The sequence below is a fragment of the Hirundo rustica genome, chromosome 1, assembly GCF_015227805.2.
Source record: "Hirundo rustica isolate bHirRus1 chromosome 1, bHirRus1.pri.v3, whole genome shotgun sequence".
Taxonomy (NCBI): domain Eukaryota; kingdom Metazoa; phylum Chordata; class Aves; order Passeriformes; family Hirundinidae; genus Hirundo; species Hirundo rustica.
This window is the reverse complement of record NC_053450.1, coordinates 114,944,225-114,963,517: the sequence shown is the minus strand read 5'-3', so window position 1 is coordinate 114,963,517 and position 19,293 is coordinate 114,944,225. Positions and strand designations below refer to the sequence as shown.

Sequence of the window (19,293 nt, the reverse complement as noted above, 5' to 3'; positions counted from 1 at the left end):
TCCAGCCCCACGTCTCGCCCATTCTCCATGGACAGAGATGACCAGGTACTCATTGTAGACAAGAAAAAGAAAATGGGATTCCTGCATGTTACTTGATGCATGACCCACCTACCTGCTGTGCCATGCAAATCCTTCCTCTTGTGCAGCTCATTTAGGCACAGTCATTCATCAATATGCTAACCAGCAGTGGAGGCTGCAAACAAGAAAACAAATCCTTTAAATACTATTTTCACTATATATGCAATTGTTATCCTGGGCATCAAATTCCAATCCAAGCAACAGTGCAGAGAACTCAAAAGTTGGAACCAGGATTTCAGCACAGCTCTGTTTTGTTTATAGTGGTTTCATTCTAATAACTTACATGGTATTAATTTTTTATCCTTGCCTGTCTCTTGCCATGCTATACAGATCTCCATGCAGCTTGTACCCAATGTGTCTCTGGGATTGTTTAGGTAGATTGTGTTTAGTGCTCACTTACTGCAAGGTGAAGTCATTATTTTGGGCATTCCCACCACACCCAAATATGGGAGAAACCTTTAGCAGCAACTCTGAACCAACCAGACAGTGGCCTTGAAATACAAAAACCTCAGTGATAGAGATGACTGACAGGTCAACAAGAGTTTATGAGAAAAATGAAGCTAACTGGGGAAACGTGTCGAGGGAGGGAGGTTGTTGTGCTGCTAAAAAACTTCACGCTGATCCTGGTTTTACAGAGTTGGCTAACTGAGAGTGTAAGAGACGTGTCTATTTGATTAATCAATTGTCGCTGAGTCATTTGCCTGATCAAATTACAGCCTGTGGATTTGCCATGAGTCAAGTGCTGCGATTGCTCACAGTGTACAGTTGTTACCTGGGAGAGCTGGTGCTGCTCATCTGCCTGAACTACCACGAGCATGCCTGTGTGATGCCTTGTCCTGTGCCCAGACTGCAGGACTTATGGATAATGTTTCAAAGTGTCCTTAACTTTGTATCTCTCATTTGTCTCTAACATGTTGTCCCTGTCTTTTCCTTTCTTTCTCTCCTCTTCCTCTCCTTGCTAGAGTCAAAGTGGTAGTGGTCTTACTTGACTACATAGGAGGATCTCAGACTTAAGAACGGACTTAAGATCTGTGCACTAACAGTCACCAGTCCATAAATACTTATGTGATGAGTTGTCCGGTGCTCAAGGAACATCAGAAGGGAGATGATTACAGCTGGACTGCTTCCAAGTGAATTTTAACAAAGGCTTTCATTAATCTCTTTTTCTGTTATCCAACTAACATGTTCAGAAGGTAACTGTCTTCCAGCTGCCCATAAAAGAGGTCAGTAACATTACATAACATTGCACAGAGCCTCTCACTGCTTGTATATTGGCTTTGTTCTCTATGTTTCCTCTTAGGTATTTGCAGGCACTGGAGTCCCACCCAGTGCCTGCAGCTGTGTGTAACTAAAGGAGAGGCTGTCTAATGCTGAACATCTGATTCACTTAATGGGATAGAAAGGAAATGGAATGAAAAGAGGCTAAAGAAGCCAAAATTTTGTTTTGCTCTGTAGTATTTATATTGTTTGCTTCTTAGGAAAATAACCATGCTCAGTTACAGATTTGTGTAAAAACAAACTAGGCAGTGCTCTTCCAGTCTGGTTGGCATATTTGTTACAATTTGCATCACTCGAGAGCTTAATAAGTATGGGAATGTGGCCAACCTTTTATCAGGTTGTCATGGAAGAGACTTTAATAATTACAGACAGAAACAAACTGTAACTAACACTGGCAACATAATATTTTGGGAAAGGTTGGAGGGGTGAAACTCAGGCTGAGAATAAAAATAGTGGTTAATGTGTGGCATCTGTTGAAACATATTGAAACTGGAGAGATTGATTTGTTCCAGAAATCCACCAGCGAACAGCAGCAGACACCCAAGCTCTATAAACTGAGCCATGTATCACAGAAACTCAGTCACATCATGTAAAGTTAAAATATGTTGGCTTTTATATTGTTGAGTAGGAAAACTCAGCTACAAAAGTCCAAGTGTGTGAGAGATGCCATGTACACACAGTGAAGGGACCTATAAGAATGGGAGAGATAAGAAGGGAATGCATTAGGGGGTGTGGAAGATTTTAAGCAAATGGGTGCTGTGCCAGCAAACCAAGGACTTACACTTTCTAGCCAGCAGTGGGGGAATAAAAGCAGCAATAAACTATTTGTTCTGTCTTAGAGCTTAAGAGTTTCTTAAACCTCCTGGGTGCTGAATAGCATACTTGGCAATCAGTTGAAAAATGAAATTCTGCTTACAATAGATGAAATATCCATTAGGTCATTGCTGCCCAGCCTTTTTGCTGAAGTAAGCCACCCAGAGGCAATCAAATTGCCTGCCTCCCACCCCTGTGACTAAGATACAGCCATTCCCTTCAGGTGACAGACGCATAAGCATGACTCTTCCAACATGTAACACGTGTAACTGGATCGTGTAACTGGGGATTTTCCCTGGGCGTTACAGAGAAGTCTTGAGTCCTGATCCCCTAGGCAGTCATGTGCCAAGGCCAAAACTGCGTCCACAGGGGAGAGCTGCAGTGGGTGTGCCACTGGTCTTCCAAATAGCTCATACTTAATACCTTTCAGGAAGAGATAAGTGGTGGCACTGGGCAGTGACATGCATTAAGTGCTCTGAGAGCTGGGTCTGGTTTGCCAGCCATTTGTTGACTGCAGAGCAGCATTAAGGCAGCCCAATACCCAAAAGAGCAGGTGAATGAGTTCCCATACCTTTATGTAAACCCTTAGGGCACAAAGTGCTGGAACCTGCACTTTGGTCACAGCAACCCCTTGCAGTGCTGCAGGCTGAAGGAAGACTGGTACCAGGAAAGCTGCCTGGAGGAAAAGGACCTGGATGTGCTGGTCAACAGTGGCTGAACACAAGCCAGCAGTGACAGCATATGGCCAAGAGGGCCCACGGCATCCTGGCCTGTTTCAGAAAGAGTGGAGCCAGCACCACCAGTGCAGTGATTATCCCCTGAACTCAGCACTGGTGAGGGCACATCAAACCCTATGGGCCCCTCACTACAAGAATGGGGACATCGAGGGGCTGGAGTGTGTCCGGAGAAGGGCAACAAAGCTTGGGACGATCTGGAGCACAAGTCCTGTCAAGAGTGTCTGAGGGAGTTGGGGTTGTCTAGCCAAGAGAAAAGGAGGTTAAGGGGAAATCTCTTTTTGATTTCTACTACTATCTGAAAGGAGGTTGTAGCAAGGTGGAGATCAATCCCTTCCCCCAAGTAAGAAGAAATGGAACAAGAGGAAATGGCCTCAAGTTGTACAAGGAAGACTTAGATTGGATAGCTGAGAAAATTTCTTCACCAAAAGGGTTGTCAAGTGCTGGAACAGATTCCCCAAGGAAGTGGATGAATGACCATCCCCGGTGGTATTTAAAAGACCTGTAGATGTAGCATTTAGAGACATGGTTTAGTAGTGGACTTGGCAGTGCTAGGTTTGCAGCTGGACTTGATGATCTTGAGATCTTTTCCAACCTAAACAATTCCATGATACTATAGATGGCCTGGCAGATCTGCCAACTACCGGAGGTAGTTCCTCTCCAGGAGAGAGATACTCTTTTGGATACCCTGGTAATATCCTTTTCAGAATAAAAGATGAAGACGTGCAGCTCAAGCACAACTTATTCACTTTGACAGACTTGTTTTACCTAGTCCAAAGAAAGCTCCTTTCAAGTACAGGAACTCGTTGAAGGAATTCAACCTTCAGGAAAGCCTGCAAGAAATGCCAGGGATTATTTTCCACTGGATAGTAAAATAGATCCTACTCTGGTTTAAAAATCTAGTAATCTCTCTCTTCTGCCATGAGTTGGTTCAGCAGAGAGCTGAGGGAGGGGTGGAACTGATTTCCTGTACAACAAAATTACTACATTGAAAAAAAATTCATCTCCAGCAAGTATGAAAAATCAAAATGTTTCCAAGAAGCTATCATAATTTAAAAATGCAGGTTAATTTGAGGTGTGGCATTTAAATTTGATTATTACCAAGTATTTTGTGTCAGGACCATTTCCCTAAGGAAACACCCTCCACCCGGAGTAAGAAAGCTCCCCAGCCCCCATCTGCAAACCCCCCAAAACAATGGCTGTAAAACTCAGAAAAATTTTTAAAAGTTGGATCAACTTTTTTTCTCAAGATAGGGGTTTCAGGGAAAAGTATAGGTGTGTCAGAAGCAGAGTTTGTTTTGAAAGTCAGTTTTTCCCACTGAAAAATGTTTTGCTGAAGATTTCCAAGATTTCCAATTTTAATTCTAAAAAGGCCAAAATCAGAAAGGTACATGAGACACTGAGTGACAGAATTTTATTTCCACTTTAGGATTCTTCAGTAGAGATAAACTAAATTACTCCGAACAGCTGCTCAGAGTAAATTTCATTTCACTGAAAGTGAAGCATTTTTTCGGAGCTAGTTTTCATCCAGAAAGCACTAAAGAGATGGGCAGGCTTTTCCATATTTTGTTGCCTAGTGCCTTGCTCAGAAATCACTACACATGCAAGGTTCAAACTCCCATTTTGTGAAAAGCTCTCCCTTGATTCAAACAGAGCACGTCTTGAACTTGAAGCTCCTGTACCCCACCCGTACCACTCCACTCACTACTGGAAATTCAGCACTCACACACATCTCTTGCCAAATTGCAACATTTGAACAGAAATTCTGTTCAAGCAAAAGCATTCAAAACGTGTTGGTTTTCATTCCAGAGAGGAATTCAAACCAAACTTTGAAACCTCAGAATTTCTACAAAATGGAGTTTTCCTCCAGTCATCTCAAAGGGCTGCTTTGTGTCTTGGGATCTTGCAAAATAACCAGATCACAGTTCTGTGTCTGGGACCATGTTTTGTGACTTGGTGTTTCTGGGAATTTTTAAGACACTGCACAAGCTTGCAATACATCAGTGTCAATACATTCAACTTGAGTTCTGCTAATATCAAATATATTCTTTCTCTGCTGTGTAGATTTGACTAGCAGTTGAATTAGCAGCAGCTTTAGAGCTCACAGGAGCAGCAGACAAGCAAGGAAGTAGTTCTTTCAGTACTGGCTGGGCATTCTGCTGCCCTGCTATTCAAGAGCGTGTCCTCATTTCATTGCCATTGTTTTTCTTATTCCTTCCAAAGTTCAGTGACACTAAAGTTCTATCAAAGGCATGAAAACAAACCTAAAGAATTTGCAGGCTCTTGTGCTTTGGAGCTCCCTGACTGAACAAGGGCTGTACAGTGTTTCCATTTTCCTTGGCACCTGAGCCCTATTCCCTCAAGGCTTAGGTAGTGTTAAGGGTTATGCAGATGGTTTGTGCTTAGTTTAAACCGCATACAGGAAGCTTTCTTTTAGCTCAACTTCTCTATTGTTATGCTATATTAATAGGCTCTTTTGAAGCTTAAGAAAGGACTGATCCACCCAAATAATAGTTCTGGGTGGGGAAAGTTATTTAGGAGCACGTTTGCAAAACATGAAAGGCTGTTTCATTTAACCATTTCCTTGCCTGCCTGTGCAGCCAATTTTTGCTCATTTCAGTGTTCAAAAAGAGGAAGCTGCACTCCTTTTTTTTTTTTTTTTTTTTTTCTTTTTTTAATGATGAGGTTTCAGTCATAGGTATTTATTTATAAGTGAACATATTTATTCTTAGATTCCTGTAGTCAAGCCATAAAATGTTGGCTGGCCACTATGCAAACATACAGCTGTGCTCTGAATTTTGATCCTGTCCATGTTTTGTACACAGATTTTGCAGGGAAGTACGCCATCCTTAGTTAGTGCTGGAATGGCTGATTTGATTCTGCTCATATTACCGGGCAAAATCAGAGGCAGTTCCAGAAGTGTCTTGCTGGGGACACACCTCAGTGCCACCAGCTCTTTGCTCTTGCTATCCCCTTTAACTCTCCTGTCAGGCAGCTTGGTCCCCTCCTAAGCTTAGAGTTCAGCCTTGTCAGTCCTGACACTCAGTTCTCACTGATGTGTGCTCATCCTTGCACTTCCCAAACCCTGAGTGGGATTTGCCTAGTGTCTTAAATAGTGAAAATTAGCACAGCCTTTGTCCCTGATGCTTTCGGTGGTGTTATGCAGCTGTATGCTTTTCACCTCCTGCTTCTCTGCTTCCTCCAAGAGTCCGTGCCAAAGCAGATGTGTCACTTTGCAGCAGGGCTGCAGGACGATACAGTGCTCAGGGGGAAGTGGCCAAACTGCTCAGCTTCTGCTTTGATTATATCTTTTTTACATTCTTTTTCAAGTAACATTTGCAACATCAACAGGTTTTTTTTTTCCCTCTACCCAGAAATCCCCCTTGTACCACAAGCAGAGCTTTCTCTTGAGCAAAAAGGGGAAGAGCTGAAAGAGCTGTGAACTGTGCTGGAGAGTTCTCAGCTGTAGAGCAAAATAATACAGCCTGCTCTAGGACATTGTGGGAATGATTGGAGATCCTCACACAGGTAGGACAGCAGTAAAGGAGCACGGACTTTGGGTGAGATTCCCCTCAGTTAGAGCTGAACATGCACCAAGCTACCTCCAACTTCTTGGACTCAGGAGGAGGAATTTGAAAGACAGCTAATACATCTTAGGGCTTTTGTCACTCATTTTGAAAGATATTTGTATTTCAAATACAAATGGTCTAGATACTGCAGCTCTATGGCAAAGAACATTTTCATCGTTGTGAAAGAGTGTACCCTGTGGTATAGATTACATATTACTCATTTCCAGGAGCATAGTCCAGACTTAAGCATGCTTTTCTGTGGTCAAGAAAAAACAAAAACAAACCAAAACCAGCAAAACAGAACCCCAAATGTTCAATAAAACTACTTTCTCTGATTGTTACTGGTCATAGTCGTGTCACGTGGTTGTGATCTGCTTGCAGCCAAAACTCCAAAACAGCCATCCCACAATGCAGTCAGTTCTCCTCCACCAGCGTGTTTCCCGAGTTCTTAATAAAGCAGATTTTCTAGAAACAAAGAATGCACAAGGGAATAAGCAATGCAAATCTATTTACTGACAGTGACGTTTGACTTTCTAAATATATTCCTCCCATAAAGGCCAAACAAACACAGTGGGTTTTTTCTCCTCTTCAATGTGTTGAAAAGCAGAAGAATTGTCTTTAATCTGTGATGAACTAGTAGGTATTGTTCTTATTTAAAATGCAGCATTTTTAAAATTTACTAGCATTTTGTTCTCAAGAGAAATCACTGGAGAATAAGGATTTGTGGTTTGCATAGGTCTGGAAGGAGGGATTGCCTTGAAAATTCTTTTGCATAAATGAAGGAAATACATTCTTTGTAGGTATTGCTAGTGCATGTCATTGACCTGTGCTAGGCTGGGAATGACAGTGCTAGAAAGGCACTTCCTCTTCCTTGAAACCCTATGAGAGAGGCTAGGATTTAATTAACTCGCTTACATCTGGTTGATGAACCTTTCAAACAGAGGAAGCACATCCTGGTTCAGGATTCAAGCCTTTTTCTAAATAAAAAGACTATACTTTTCAGATGCCCTGCCTTTGAATAACTGCTGACTGCTGCTGCTTGCCAATTTGGTATACAATGGAAAAGTGATTACAAGTGAAATTGGAGGGTCAGAGGTACTGCTTGTTCTAATTGTAAACTCTTTGCCACTATCCCTTTTAGCATTGTTCACCTTTGTTTTGAAAGGCACAGAGTAGGGGAAACAGAGGCTTGTGGCTAATGTAGGTAGTGACAGCTTCCCTTCAGAGCTCATTAAACTTTTCCTATTCATATTGATTTACTTAGCTTGATGCACAGAGCCTGAGTCAATGACATGGCTGTAAGCATCTGCCAGAGCATCATGCTGCCACCACAAGCCACTTGTTTAACCGTAATTGCAGCTTTATTTGTTTTAGTCCATTCAGGTTAGGGTCACAGGACTCGTTCCAAACAATGCCCTCCTTCATGTAAAGATAATACAGTACATTTTATCTCACTCAAATGAAGAAAGACTGAGAGAGTAAATTTGCATATGCTTGGTCAAAACAGGTTCAGATACAAACTTCGGCCCTCCTTTAACCTCTTCTTGGAACAAAATTCTTCCCTTTTAAACTGGTTATCTTCCCTAAGAAATATTGAACTAGAAAGTAATTTTTTAGAGGTGACAGGGCAGCTCTCTCCTCTAGGATAATAATCTGTACTCTTCCCAGAACACATCCTTTTCCAGAATAGGTCCCTGTTAGGTCTTCTAGACCTAATAGAATAGATCTTCTATTCCGTATATGTTTCACCTAGGAATATGATGATGTGTGCACTGCACCAGGTATAGAGTTTGGAATGAACATCTTTACAGCAGAAAAGCAGTGTGCAGCTAGCAAGGAACTCAACAGAGGAAGTTTTCTGACACGTCAATCCGTGCAGAAGTCCCTGGAGAGGGGTGGTGGTGACCGTTCTGAGCCTGCTTAGATGCAGGTGTTTGAATTTGTTCTAGCAACACTCACATACATCAAAGCATGAGAATGAGTTCTGTTTTTCACATCTGTATATGAGCGTACATATTGTGCCTGAATATTTTTGTACAGCATGTAAACAGACTTCCTAAAGGTTCCTTTGCAGGAACCCTACTAACTGGAGTAGCATCTGAGGAGGTGGGAGTTCACAGGCTTCATTGTCTGTTTATTTATAGAAAATTAATGTGTTCTAGTAATTAGTGGTTAAAGGAGCAGTTCTGTCAAGAATACATTGATGGATTAAGTACAGGAGACTTTGGCTGTTGTATTCAGGAGAGTGAAAGTTTCATCCATTATGTATTAAAAGCCTAAGAGAAGAACAAAGCTACTAAATTACATTAGGTTCTTACTCGTTCAGTTCTGGCCTTTTATAAAATAAGCAGACAGGGAAGTCCTGGTAAACAGAGGCCTACATACAAAACAACATTTTGAAGCAACAAAACAGTGACAATTTTTATTATTTGCTGTTAGTAGAGAAGATAATATATTGCATTCTGGATAAAAATTATAATTATTGACAGCCTTCTGTACACATCAAACTGTGATAGAACTTCATGCATGCCTTCCTTCTGTTCTTTGCAGATGACCCTCATAAGCCAGAGGAGAAAGATGAAATTTCCAAAGTCACAATCATAAGTCTTGTCCCGTTACTGGTGATTTCTGTTGCTGTGATTGTTATCTTTTATGCCTACCGCACTCATAAGAAGAGGAAACTCAACAAGGCATGGGAGAAGAATGTTAAGCCCAAGAAGCATAAGGACTGCAGTGATGTCTGTGCCATTATGTTAGATGATGACCGCTCAGACATCAGCTCCACCTGTGCCAACAACATCAACCACAACACAGAGCTGCTGCCCATTGAGTTGGACGTTGTTGTTGGCAAAGGAAGGTTTGCTGAAGTGTATAAAGCCAAATTGAAGCAAAACACATCAGAACAGTATGAAACTGTGGCGGTCAAGATTTTCTCCTATGAAGAATATGCTTCCTGGAAAACTGAGAAAGACATTTTTTCGGATGTAAACCTCAAGCACGAGAACATCCTCCAGTTCTTGACAGCAGAGGAGCGTAAGACAGATCTTGGCAAACAGTATTGGTTGATCACTGCCTTCCATGCTAAAGGAAACTTGCAGGAATATCTCACACGGCACATTATCAGCTGGGAGGACCTCTGGAAACTTGGCGGGTCCTTGGCCCGAGGGATTGCCCATCTGCACAGTGATCACACACCCTGTGGTCGTCCCAAAACGCCTATTGTACACAGAGACCTAAAGAGTTCTAACATCCTGGTGAAAAATGACTTAACCTGCTGTCTCTGTGACTTTGGGCTATCCCTGAGGCTGGACCCTTCCCTGTCTGTGGATGACTTGGCTAACAGTGGGCAGGTAAGTTAGAAGATTGAAGGGGAGGGGGGGGGGGGGGGGGGGGGGGGGTGATGTACCAGTTGGTCTGTCAGTTCCTGGGCTGAAAAGATGAAAAAACCTTAAGCTTCTATGGCAGCTTTGACTTAAAATCATTAAAAATTAATGTGAATGTGTTTATAAACAAAGAGGCTCTAAATATTAAAGCAACGATAGAAGTGCAATGTAGGTTTTGTTATGATTGGAGATCTGCATGTGTGAGTGATGCAACCATCCTCTCACTTATGTTAAGCATGTTTAGGCTTGTTTGCAACTTTTTGTGGTGCTGTTGCAATGCACACAAACACACACACAAATAGAGTAAGGATCTGTTTCATGTTGTGAGGTCTTGACTCAGTTTTCATGCCCGATGGCATTACCCTTCTGTGTGGCTCGACCCAATCCTGGTCTACTCCAGCATATTTTGTGCCCTCAAAAGCTGTAATTACATAACTATTGATAGATTGTAATTTTAAAATTCAAAGTAAGAGACCCCTTTAATGAATGGTACATTCTCCACACTCAAGAAAATACAGGAATGTAGAATAAAAATAATTGCCCTGTTGTGTTTTTTCAACTAAGGATCATGGATAATACTCATTTACTTGACTGGAATGCCAGGGGGATGTTTATGGATGCATTGAAGACTATATACATCTCTAAATATTGTCTCTTTTAATGAAAACTCACATAGTATGAATTAAGAGTATTGTTAACTTATTTCCTAATAGTTTAATTGTACATATATTTATATGTGTATTTTTATATTTATATTTTTATACATAGGTCACTTAAAGCCGGTCCATTTAAACAGTTTTGCCTCACACAGAAGTAATACTGTGGTTAGAACATTTTCAGGGACAGATCTTCAGTCCGTAGTGCTCTGTTGGGTTCATAGGAGCTTTACTGTTGTTTATCAAATTAAGATATGCCTTTGAAAGTCTCCTTATTGAAAAGCAACTGTCCTGATCTCATTTTCAGAAGATCTGTTAACCAGAACCAGGAGTGAATGTTAATCAGTGGAGCCACTCTGTTACATATGATTTCTCTCCAGCATGCCAGATCTTTTTAGAGTTCAATTAAGTCATACCAGAGTGTCACTCATAAGACTGGTCCCTTTTGAAGCAAGACAAGGACCCTGAAATTCGTCACCCACAGACACTTTGCTTAAAGCGGACCGTTACTGCAGGCTGATTTCTCCGGCATTGCTCAGAGTCACGTGGAAGTAGGAGGATAGTGTTGATACTGCCACTTGCACAGTCCACACCAACACTGATGACAAAGCACAGGGCTGCCCAGATCAGGTCATGGCTTTGGAGTTGGTGTTCTTGGGCACTGATGTTGAGGCCGACTGTTTTATTTTGTTTAGCTTCAGTGAATCTGTTTGGGGGTGACCTGGCTGGTGTCATTCTTCTCTGTGACAAGGAGCATGAGTCAATTGATTTGACTCCACTTCAACCTCTGCCTTGTTCTTTTTGGGCACACAAGAGCAGGCCACTTTAATTTCCCAACATGCCAGCTTCAGTGCTGTAGCTTTTATCAAAGAAGTCTTGCACCAAGATTTGCCTTATGCATAATTTCTAAAATTTACCCTTTGACTCAGACCTTTGCAACCAGGCAATTCAATTTTATAACATGTAATGGAGCTGACCCAATTTTTAATTCAAGAAAACCTCGAGCCTTCAATTAAATAAATAAGAGTGTAAGTATTTAACTGTTTCTCTGGTCATCCTTGGACACTAATAATGAAGGCAAGTTGTTGGGATTACAAAGCCGTCTTCTCTCCAGTCTACCCAACTACCTTTCATATCGTGCAGATATAGCCATTATTGACTGCAATAGCAGGCTGGAAACCACCTTTTTCCCCATTAGAACCTTAGCAGTCTTTTGAGTTTGGTCATTCATGATGGTTAATATTTGCAGACATTATTTAATGTGACCATATAAATCTGGACCTTCTTCCCACCGTGTTCAAAGGACTGGTAGGTGCCTGCAAGGCCAGCAGTTCTGTACCTCAGCAGGATCGGCACCCTTGTAATAGATGGTTTCCAATATCAGATAAAGAGAAGTATCCACTGCCTCTCTGAGTGATACAGCTCAGGGCATGAAACATCTCTCAACAGCTTGAAAGAAATGTAAGCTTTCCAGTAAAAAAAGATTCAAATGTCACAAAAAATGATAATGCAGTGCAGGAAGAGAGATGGTCTCTCACCAGAAGTTTTGGAAAATCGAGAACTGAAAGCAGACTGGTATTTGCAAAGAAGAAACATATCCAGACGCTAGAGGGGCAACCAGCTTGGAATTGCCAGAGTTTAGATACCTAAAAATACCTTTGAGACTCAGGAGTCATTTGTTTTTAAAATACAGAAAAAGTGTCTTTGACTGAATGACCTAATAATCTAAATGCCAATGAAAGGACATAAGCAGAATGGAATACATGATAAGTTCTAAGCAAGATGAATATAAGATTGGCTTGATAGCATTCTTCGAGTCAATTTTTCCCTGCACTCTCTTCTGTGCATTTTAGTTATAGGGCTTCGTCCTCCATTGTTCTGCAAAAGTGCAGAATCATTTTCATTGCTGCAGAGAGTGTGTGAAATGCCAGAGCTGAGCAGAGCTTTGTCGCAATTTGGGGGAATCTATGTTTGGGCACCATTAACTCTTGTTAAAATCAGAAGGGTTTGGGGGAGGTTGGGCCATGTGCATAGGCAAGCTTATTAAGCTTTGGATGGGATCTGCTTGGGGAAGAAATCATGTTCTAGGGAGCTAATGGTGGGTAGGAACAACCTCTGCTTCAGTGTTTCCATAAGTACGTTTTATGTAGGGAAGGGAGTTGGGCCTCACCTCGGTGGTGCTGAGACGTGACTGTCCCAAGTACTTCTTCAGTGTATAGCTGCTATTCACATGCTTGGCCTTAAATTCACCAGTGTCAGCGTAGCAGAGAACTTAACTTTGAGACTGCTCACACTGAGTTTTTTCCTGTTCTCTGTTTATAAAGGCTTTGATCCTACAACCATTTGGATATTTTTGACACAGAGATTTTCTGCTTTTCTTGCTATTGCAAGGTCCTATGACAAAGCTATGTTCTAGATTTTTTTCTTATTATTATGATCTTTCCACTTTTGGTGGAACATCTTCCCATTTGCCCTGAGCCTGAGGTGATAAGGCATGTTTACAGAAGTTATAAAATAGGGCTCTCTCATGACTGTACATTTGCAGTTGCAGACCCAGTAACTGAAACGATCTTTCACAGCCCTGCTTGCCTCTGGGCTCTGGAGTGATTGCTGTAGTGTAAACAGCTCATTTAAATCATATGTCCTACTGCATCACCCACTTGTGTTTGTTCATCTCTTCCATTAACCAGTCTCCAACTTGAAGCTGTCTTTGCCTGATGAAAGACTTCTGTTTGCAGTTTTTCAAGGGGAATACGTTATTTATACCCTGTGAAGAGTTTGTCATTTGAGAGCAACTGTTGAGTGATCCAAGCATTCTTCCTTTCTTGTGATAAAAACAGACTTTTAAGCTTCACCTTCTGTAATGCAAAATCATAATCTAGATCTCAGCAAAGCTGCTAAAGTCATTGCTGAAAATTTCTCACTTTGAATAAAGTTTGTGAGAATGTTTTTTTTTCAAAGGGGCAGATTTTTGGTTTGGATTCAAATGTGTGGTTCTGCATTCAGTATTTGTGTGTTTGCTTTCTTCTCCCAGGCTTGCATTTACTCTCCTTTTAAGCCTACCATGAAAAGAAACAGCTAACACTGTAATATGTTGTACAATGTAATACGTGTTTCTTGCTCATCTGAAAGACACTTGGTCAGCAGCAATCGCTTCAGACCCAAAGGTCAGAGTTTATCTGTGAATAGCCAAAGAGTGAGAAAACTTGTCAGTATCAAAATTATTTGCTTAAGGAACTAAAAAGGGCTATATTTTCTTTCCTCACCAGGAGAGGTGCAAGTAAGTTGGTAGTCAGGACAATGCCAGATTCCCCTGGCAGCAGAAAACATGGCCTGTGCCAAGTATAGCCTGAATTTTTGGATACATGTCAAATGGCACTGTTTCTGTGAAAGCTGAAGTTAAATCACTGTGGAATCCAAAACATGAATTGCAATTTCAGCTCGTGAGCTCTCCCAATCTCTTCTCCTGTAGGTTGGCACAGCAAGATATATGGCCCCTGAGGTTTTGGAGTCCAGGATGAACCTGGAGAACATGGAGTCCTTCAAACAAACAGATGTGTACTCCATGGCTTTGGTCCTCTGGGAAATGACATCTCGCTGTAACGCTGTCGGAGGTAAGTGCCATCTGTTTTCTTCTCTCTAAAAGTATGTTGAGACAGACGTGCTCTCATGATTGTCTGAGGAGAGGATGATTCTTTTTAACTATCACCAGGTTTTCTAATGTATCTGGGTGCTGCAAATTAACAGTCCTTCAGTAGTGTGAGATGCACGTGTGCATGAGCAGGCTTGAACACCAAGCAGCTGAGAGCACGAGGAAACTGGTCCTCAGTTGGTGTCAGGATAAATTTGCTGTTAGGTAGGTCACTTCTAAAGATTATTAAAGTCTGGTTTCCCTATGACATCTTGAGTAGCCATGGATTGACTCAGCCTGGTTGATCTCACAAAAATAATTGGAAACATAAGTAAATTTGAAATATTAAACCGAAGAAGTGATAACTGCTTCTGATTTACTTTCATGGAATGTCATTTCTCAAACCTAATAGGGGCCAGTTAAGTGTCACATTTACTAATTGATAATTTCAGTAAGAGGCATCATAGTGGTATGGAAAGTTTCCTGTTTTCCCAAAATCACCACCTACTGCACATCATGCTTTGTGATTTTGCAATAGATCACCCATATGAGAAATCAAGGGCTGTGTAAAGTGTAGTAACAAAATAAAAATGATCGGAACTGACTATCAGAACAGCTCCAGGAAAAGCTGCTATGCTTGTTCATATTCACAGTTTCTTCTGGAACAAAAATCTCCATTTCTACTTTGCCTAAAGTTGACCTGGAATCCCCAGCGTGCAACCCTGGTATGTGCTAGAAATCAGAAGAGTTGCTGTTGAGATATCTGCAATACATATTGCCATGTCTGAAGTTTTTCACCTTACTTCAGGAACTAAAATAAGACAAAGTTGCATGTAAAATTCTTCAGCCTGCTGGAATCATCTAGGAGTCATATTAAAAAATCCTGCTGCACAGTTCAGGGCTCACACAGGCAGTCTAAGGAGTGGGGCTGTAAAAGGTAACTAATGTGGATATTATAGTAGATATGCAACTGTGATTTGTTATCCTTCTTCCAAAACCACAGAGGCTCCCTTTTCATCGGACTTGGCACGGTTCCACCTTGAAGGGCTGCCGTAGACGCAGAGACAGCACAGTCTTGCGTGCTAGAGCACTGTGCTATGAGGAACGTAGTGTTCAGGAGGGAAACCACTGTCCCAGGGGAAGATGTGCATAGCTGCTCCTTGTTTCTCCACCAGCGTCTGTGGGATACCACAAGGGAGGTCTCTGAAGCCACTCTGCACAGTGACTGTGTGGCTGCACCACAATGTCCATGTGCAGGAGGGAGGAATTGCCTCCATCTCAGGCTCCTGCTCTGTCTGACCAGCATGTGGCCTTTCTGGGTGGGCTATATTGTGGGCGACACATTTGCCCCTGTTTGCACCCTGCCAGGAAAGCTACAAAGTAAGTATGTGTGCCGAATGTGCCAGCATAAAAGCATGAAAAGAGCACCAAATCCTTTTCTAGTCAAACATTTAAGGGTAAAACATTTGGTGCTCCAGGAACTGAACCTCAGTCTGACATATTCCAGGGCAAACCTATCCATATTTAATGGATCATGGTCATGCCTGTTTCTAAAGTGCATTGGTACGACCTCAGCCTTTCATTAGCACTTTTGTAAATGTGGCAGAGAAGATTTAAAACCTGAAAAAAAGAAACTGTGTCCCGTCTCGTGATCTGTCTCTGTTTCTTGCATTTAGGAACTCACCTGTTGGTATAATTATGAGCTGTTCACTGTAGAGGCCTTTATCTTTGAGGATGGCTGAGTCCCTTCCTGTTCAGATTTGCTGAGTAGGGCAAAATGAAGATTGTACCGAAAACAAGCCTGATTGCTGCTGTTCTCAGAAGACAACTGCTAAAAGAGGATATAAAGGGAGTTTCATAAGGAAGGAAAATCACCAGCATGTTTATCTAGAAGAGACTGACCCATTATAACCTTGGGAAGAAGAGCTAAAGTTATTTCAGTAAAGGGAAATATTTCTCTGGCCCAGCATCCCCTTTCAAGTGATGCTTAACCCCCACCCACATCCTGATTTTCCCTATTCGTTTCATCCCTCAGTCATTCTCATCTCCAGAAACACATTTCTTGAATTTTATTTCCCTATTTCAGTAATTTCCTGAGGTGAGGTCCCCAGCAAAACCCCGGGAGCACCAGGGCAGATCTGTAGAGGTTGGAACTTGCACTTAGCATCTCTGGCTAAAGCAGTTAAACACAACTCCCAGGATGTAGATCTCTTAACCTGTCACTGGTAGTGAGCTGCAACAGCAGTGCACCATTACTCTCATTTCCTTCTCAGATTTTCCCCTGGTTCGTGCAGTCTGGTTATCTTTGCAGCCAGCTGGTGAAATACCCTTACAGTGATTCATGACTACAGCTCCCCCTCTGCTTTCTCTCTCCATCTGTCACTTGTGAGACTCCCTCCTCTCCTCACAGCCTTCCTGAGGAGCTGCCTGTGCTCATGCAAACCCCTCTCTTACTCCTGGGCTGTTTGGCAATGAGAGAAATGTCTTTGCGTGTAAGGCGGATTGGCTTGACCTGGCTGCACACAGCCTTTTCAAAGGAGCCTAAAAGATCTAGGCTCTGTCTTTGCAGGGCAAAGGCTGTCCTGTCAGCTCGGGGCAGTTTTGAGGACAAGAGTGGGGAGTCTTAGCCGAGGCAACAGCATTAACAGCTTTATTTAGGGAGGGAAACATGCGAGGAAGCGGGGCTAATTGCCGTTCAGCCTCATAGAGGAACAGGGACTTACTTCTTTTTCAAAGGGAGCTCTCGGGATTTATTTGTCAGCGTGCAGGTGTTTGGTGACTGTGGGAGGTGATGCAGGCAGGTCCTTTCACTACAGCAGCTTTGTCCAACACAGCCTCCACGCTATGCCAGGCCGCTTCAGTCAGCAGACATTTACACAGAAATACCCAGCAGCACAGCTCATACTGTGAAGCCGCTGTAGTAAATAAGCAGGTGGAGATCGGCTTTTGAGAAAGGCCACGCTGTTCGTTGTTACTTTGTTGTGCTAAATATGGAGAAGCAGAAATGGGGCACGAGGGAAAGGGAGACAGAGGCAAAGATCGAGGTTGACTGATTTTTCACCAGAGTATAATTTAAGAGGCATATTTAGAAACTCAGCAATACTACTTTGGGGAGAACTTCAACAGTTCCATGCTGCTGTTAATGTGGTATTTCATTCAGCACAACAGCTGTGCACCAGATGCTGCACGTTGCAAGAAATACAATTTTCATCTCAACCACTTGCTCTCAGAGTGACACAGCTTTGGTGACTGAGACAAGTGTAATTTCTCTGACAGCCTCCTAGAAAGAAAAGAAAACCGTCTGGTTTGTATCGCAACTGCTATCGGTGAGGGACTATTGAGGGTAGCAGGGGAGAAGGAGAGGAAAGGGAACTTCTGGATACATGGGTTTGGTGAAGAGGGAGAAGAGAAACCCCCCAGAAAATGGCGATGTTGCTTGAGCAGTATTGGACTGCCTGGAGTGGTGGCTGGCTTCAGTATAGTAGCAGGGCGTTTTTAAAAATGGCAGCCTTACTTTACCAGAGCTGTGTTTCATGTGAATAAAATCAAGATTAATCTTATGCTTATTTGGAAGGAGTCAGCCAGGACCCATGGTTTGGCAACTGTGCTCCCTGTACCTCATGAAATGCTCAGCTTTCATCACACTGACGTGGAGCAGTGACATTTCTGGCATCAGGGAGCAATTAGATGGCCTGGACAGCAGGGCTGTGCCTGTGCAGTGGGCCCTGAGGTGGCTGCAGCTGGGGGCTGATTTAAATTTCTCCTTCTGTGAAGTGGAGCCCAATTAGGGCATGTCTGCACTGCACTGTCTTGTAGTAGCATACAACCCTGGCTAGTAGATCCACACAGTGCAGCGTCACCCCACGACAGGCACCCATGTCCTGGAAATTCTCCAAGTGTCGCCACAGTGCTACACGTAAGGTAGCACGTGCTGTCTCTCAACAAGCCTATGTGGCCGTGGATAAGGTCACTGCCCCCTTTAGAAGGGTGACTGTGTCTTTGATCATCAGATGTGAAGTCATTTAAGAGATGTGTGTGCACAATGAGTTTACTCATCCCAATGCATCCTTCCCTCATCAGGGAAACCCAGGGAAATTTATGAAGTAAGCATTTGACAGCAACTTAAACTTGGCCATGAAACACCTTTTGGGCCTCTCCTTTGGACATTATTTTCCATTTGTGCAAGTTAGCATATTCACTACCCAAATTCCTCTAGCGTGAAGAAAGACACTCTCTGAAGGACTCTACCTGTGTTTGCATGAGATGTCACAGTAGCTCCATCATCAACTGATTTATCCCTTCTTCCCCTCTCATAAGCTCTAAGGGGAATTTCAAAGGAACCCGAACACAGGCCCACTGCTGTAGACAGTGCCTTACAGCTGACTTCTGCTGGCCTTTCACCTCACTCCTGCTTTGATTCTACAAATAAAACTTCATCAGAGAAATCAGTAAGACAGATCACATAAAGAAGTGTCAACAGGGTTTGTGGGTATGTTCTTCGGATCCAAAGAAAATCTCATAGCAAAAAACTTAGAGCAGAAAAAGACTGACCACAAGTAAGCCAAATTTTCCAAGCTTTCATTACACACAGCAGATAGCTTTTCAGTAATGTCTCTGTTTGGGACTAAAAATCCAATCCCAGCCTTTCTGGAAATTATAGCTAGTCCAATGTCAAAAGAAACTAGAGGTGCAGCAGTTAGTAGTGCAAGTCACCTCTCAACCGTAAAGATTAAATGCTGGAGGTTAAAGTTGAAGGAAGTCTGCCATTTTTGAATGCTAAAGGTTCTGTAGTTCATGGTTCCTGACGTATTTATGGTACTTCACCCAGCTGTCATTTTTAGTGCCCAACTGGTCTAAAAACAAGGGAAAGAAACATATAAGGCATGAGAAATAGAATCAGCATCTGAGTACAGCCACACATAGGCACCTAAGCACAAACATCTTAACCTACCTCAAATTGACATCTGTTACATCTACTGTTGCACATAAACATGATTCATTAATAACAGCAGCTATTACTGCAAAATGTGTGTGACACGAGATTCCACAGCATTAGGATGACTTACTGCATGAGGATTTAGTGGGCTTTTTTTTTTACTTTCCAATGGAAAAAGCAGCATGATAATAAATAGCAAGAAGATGCCATATGCT

General features: G+C 42.4%; 1 protein-coding gene across 1 annotated transcript in view; it reads left to right on the top strand.

Annotated features, from left to right (window-relative positions):
* TGFBR2 (transforming growth factor beta receptor 2) overlaps positions 1-19,293 on the top strand; it is a 60,678-nt gene that overhangs the window by 33,004 nt on the left and 8,381 nt on the right. Inside the window, exons 4-5 of the mRNA XM_040079030.2 lie at positions 9,023-9,822; positions 13,984-14,125. Of these exons, the coding sequence (XP_039934964.1) occupies positions 9,023-9,822; positions 13,984-14,125 (942 nt within the window). The remainder of the gene's footprint in view (positions 1-9,022; positions 9,823-13,983; positions 14,126-19,293) is intronic.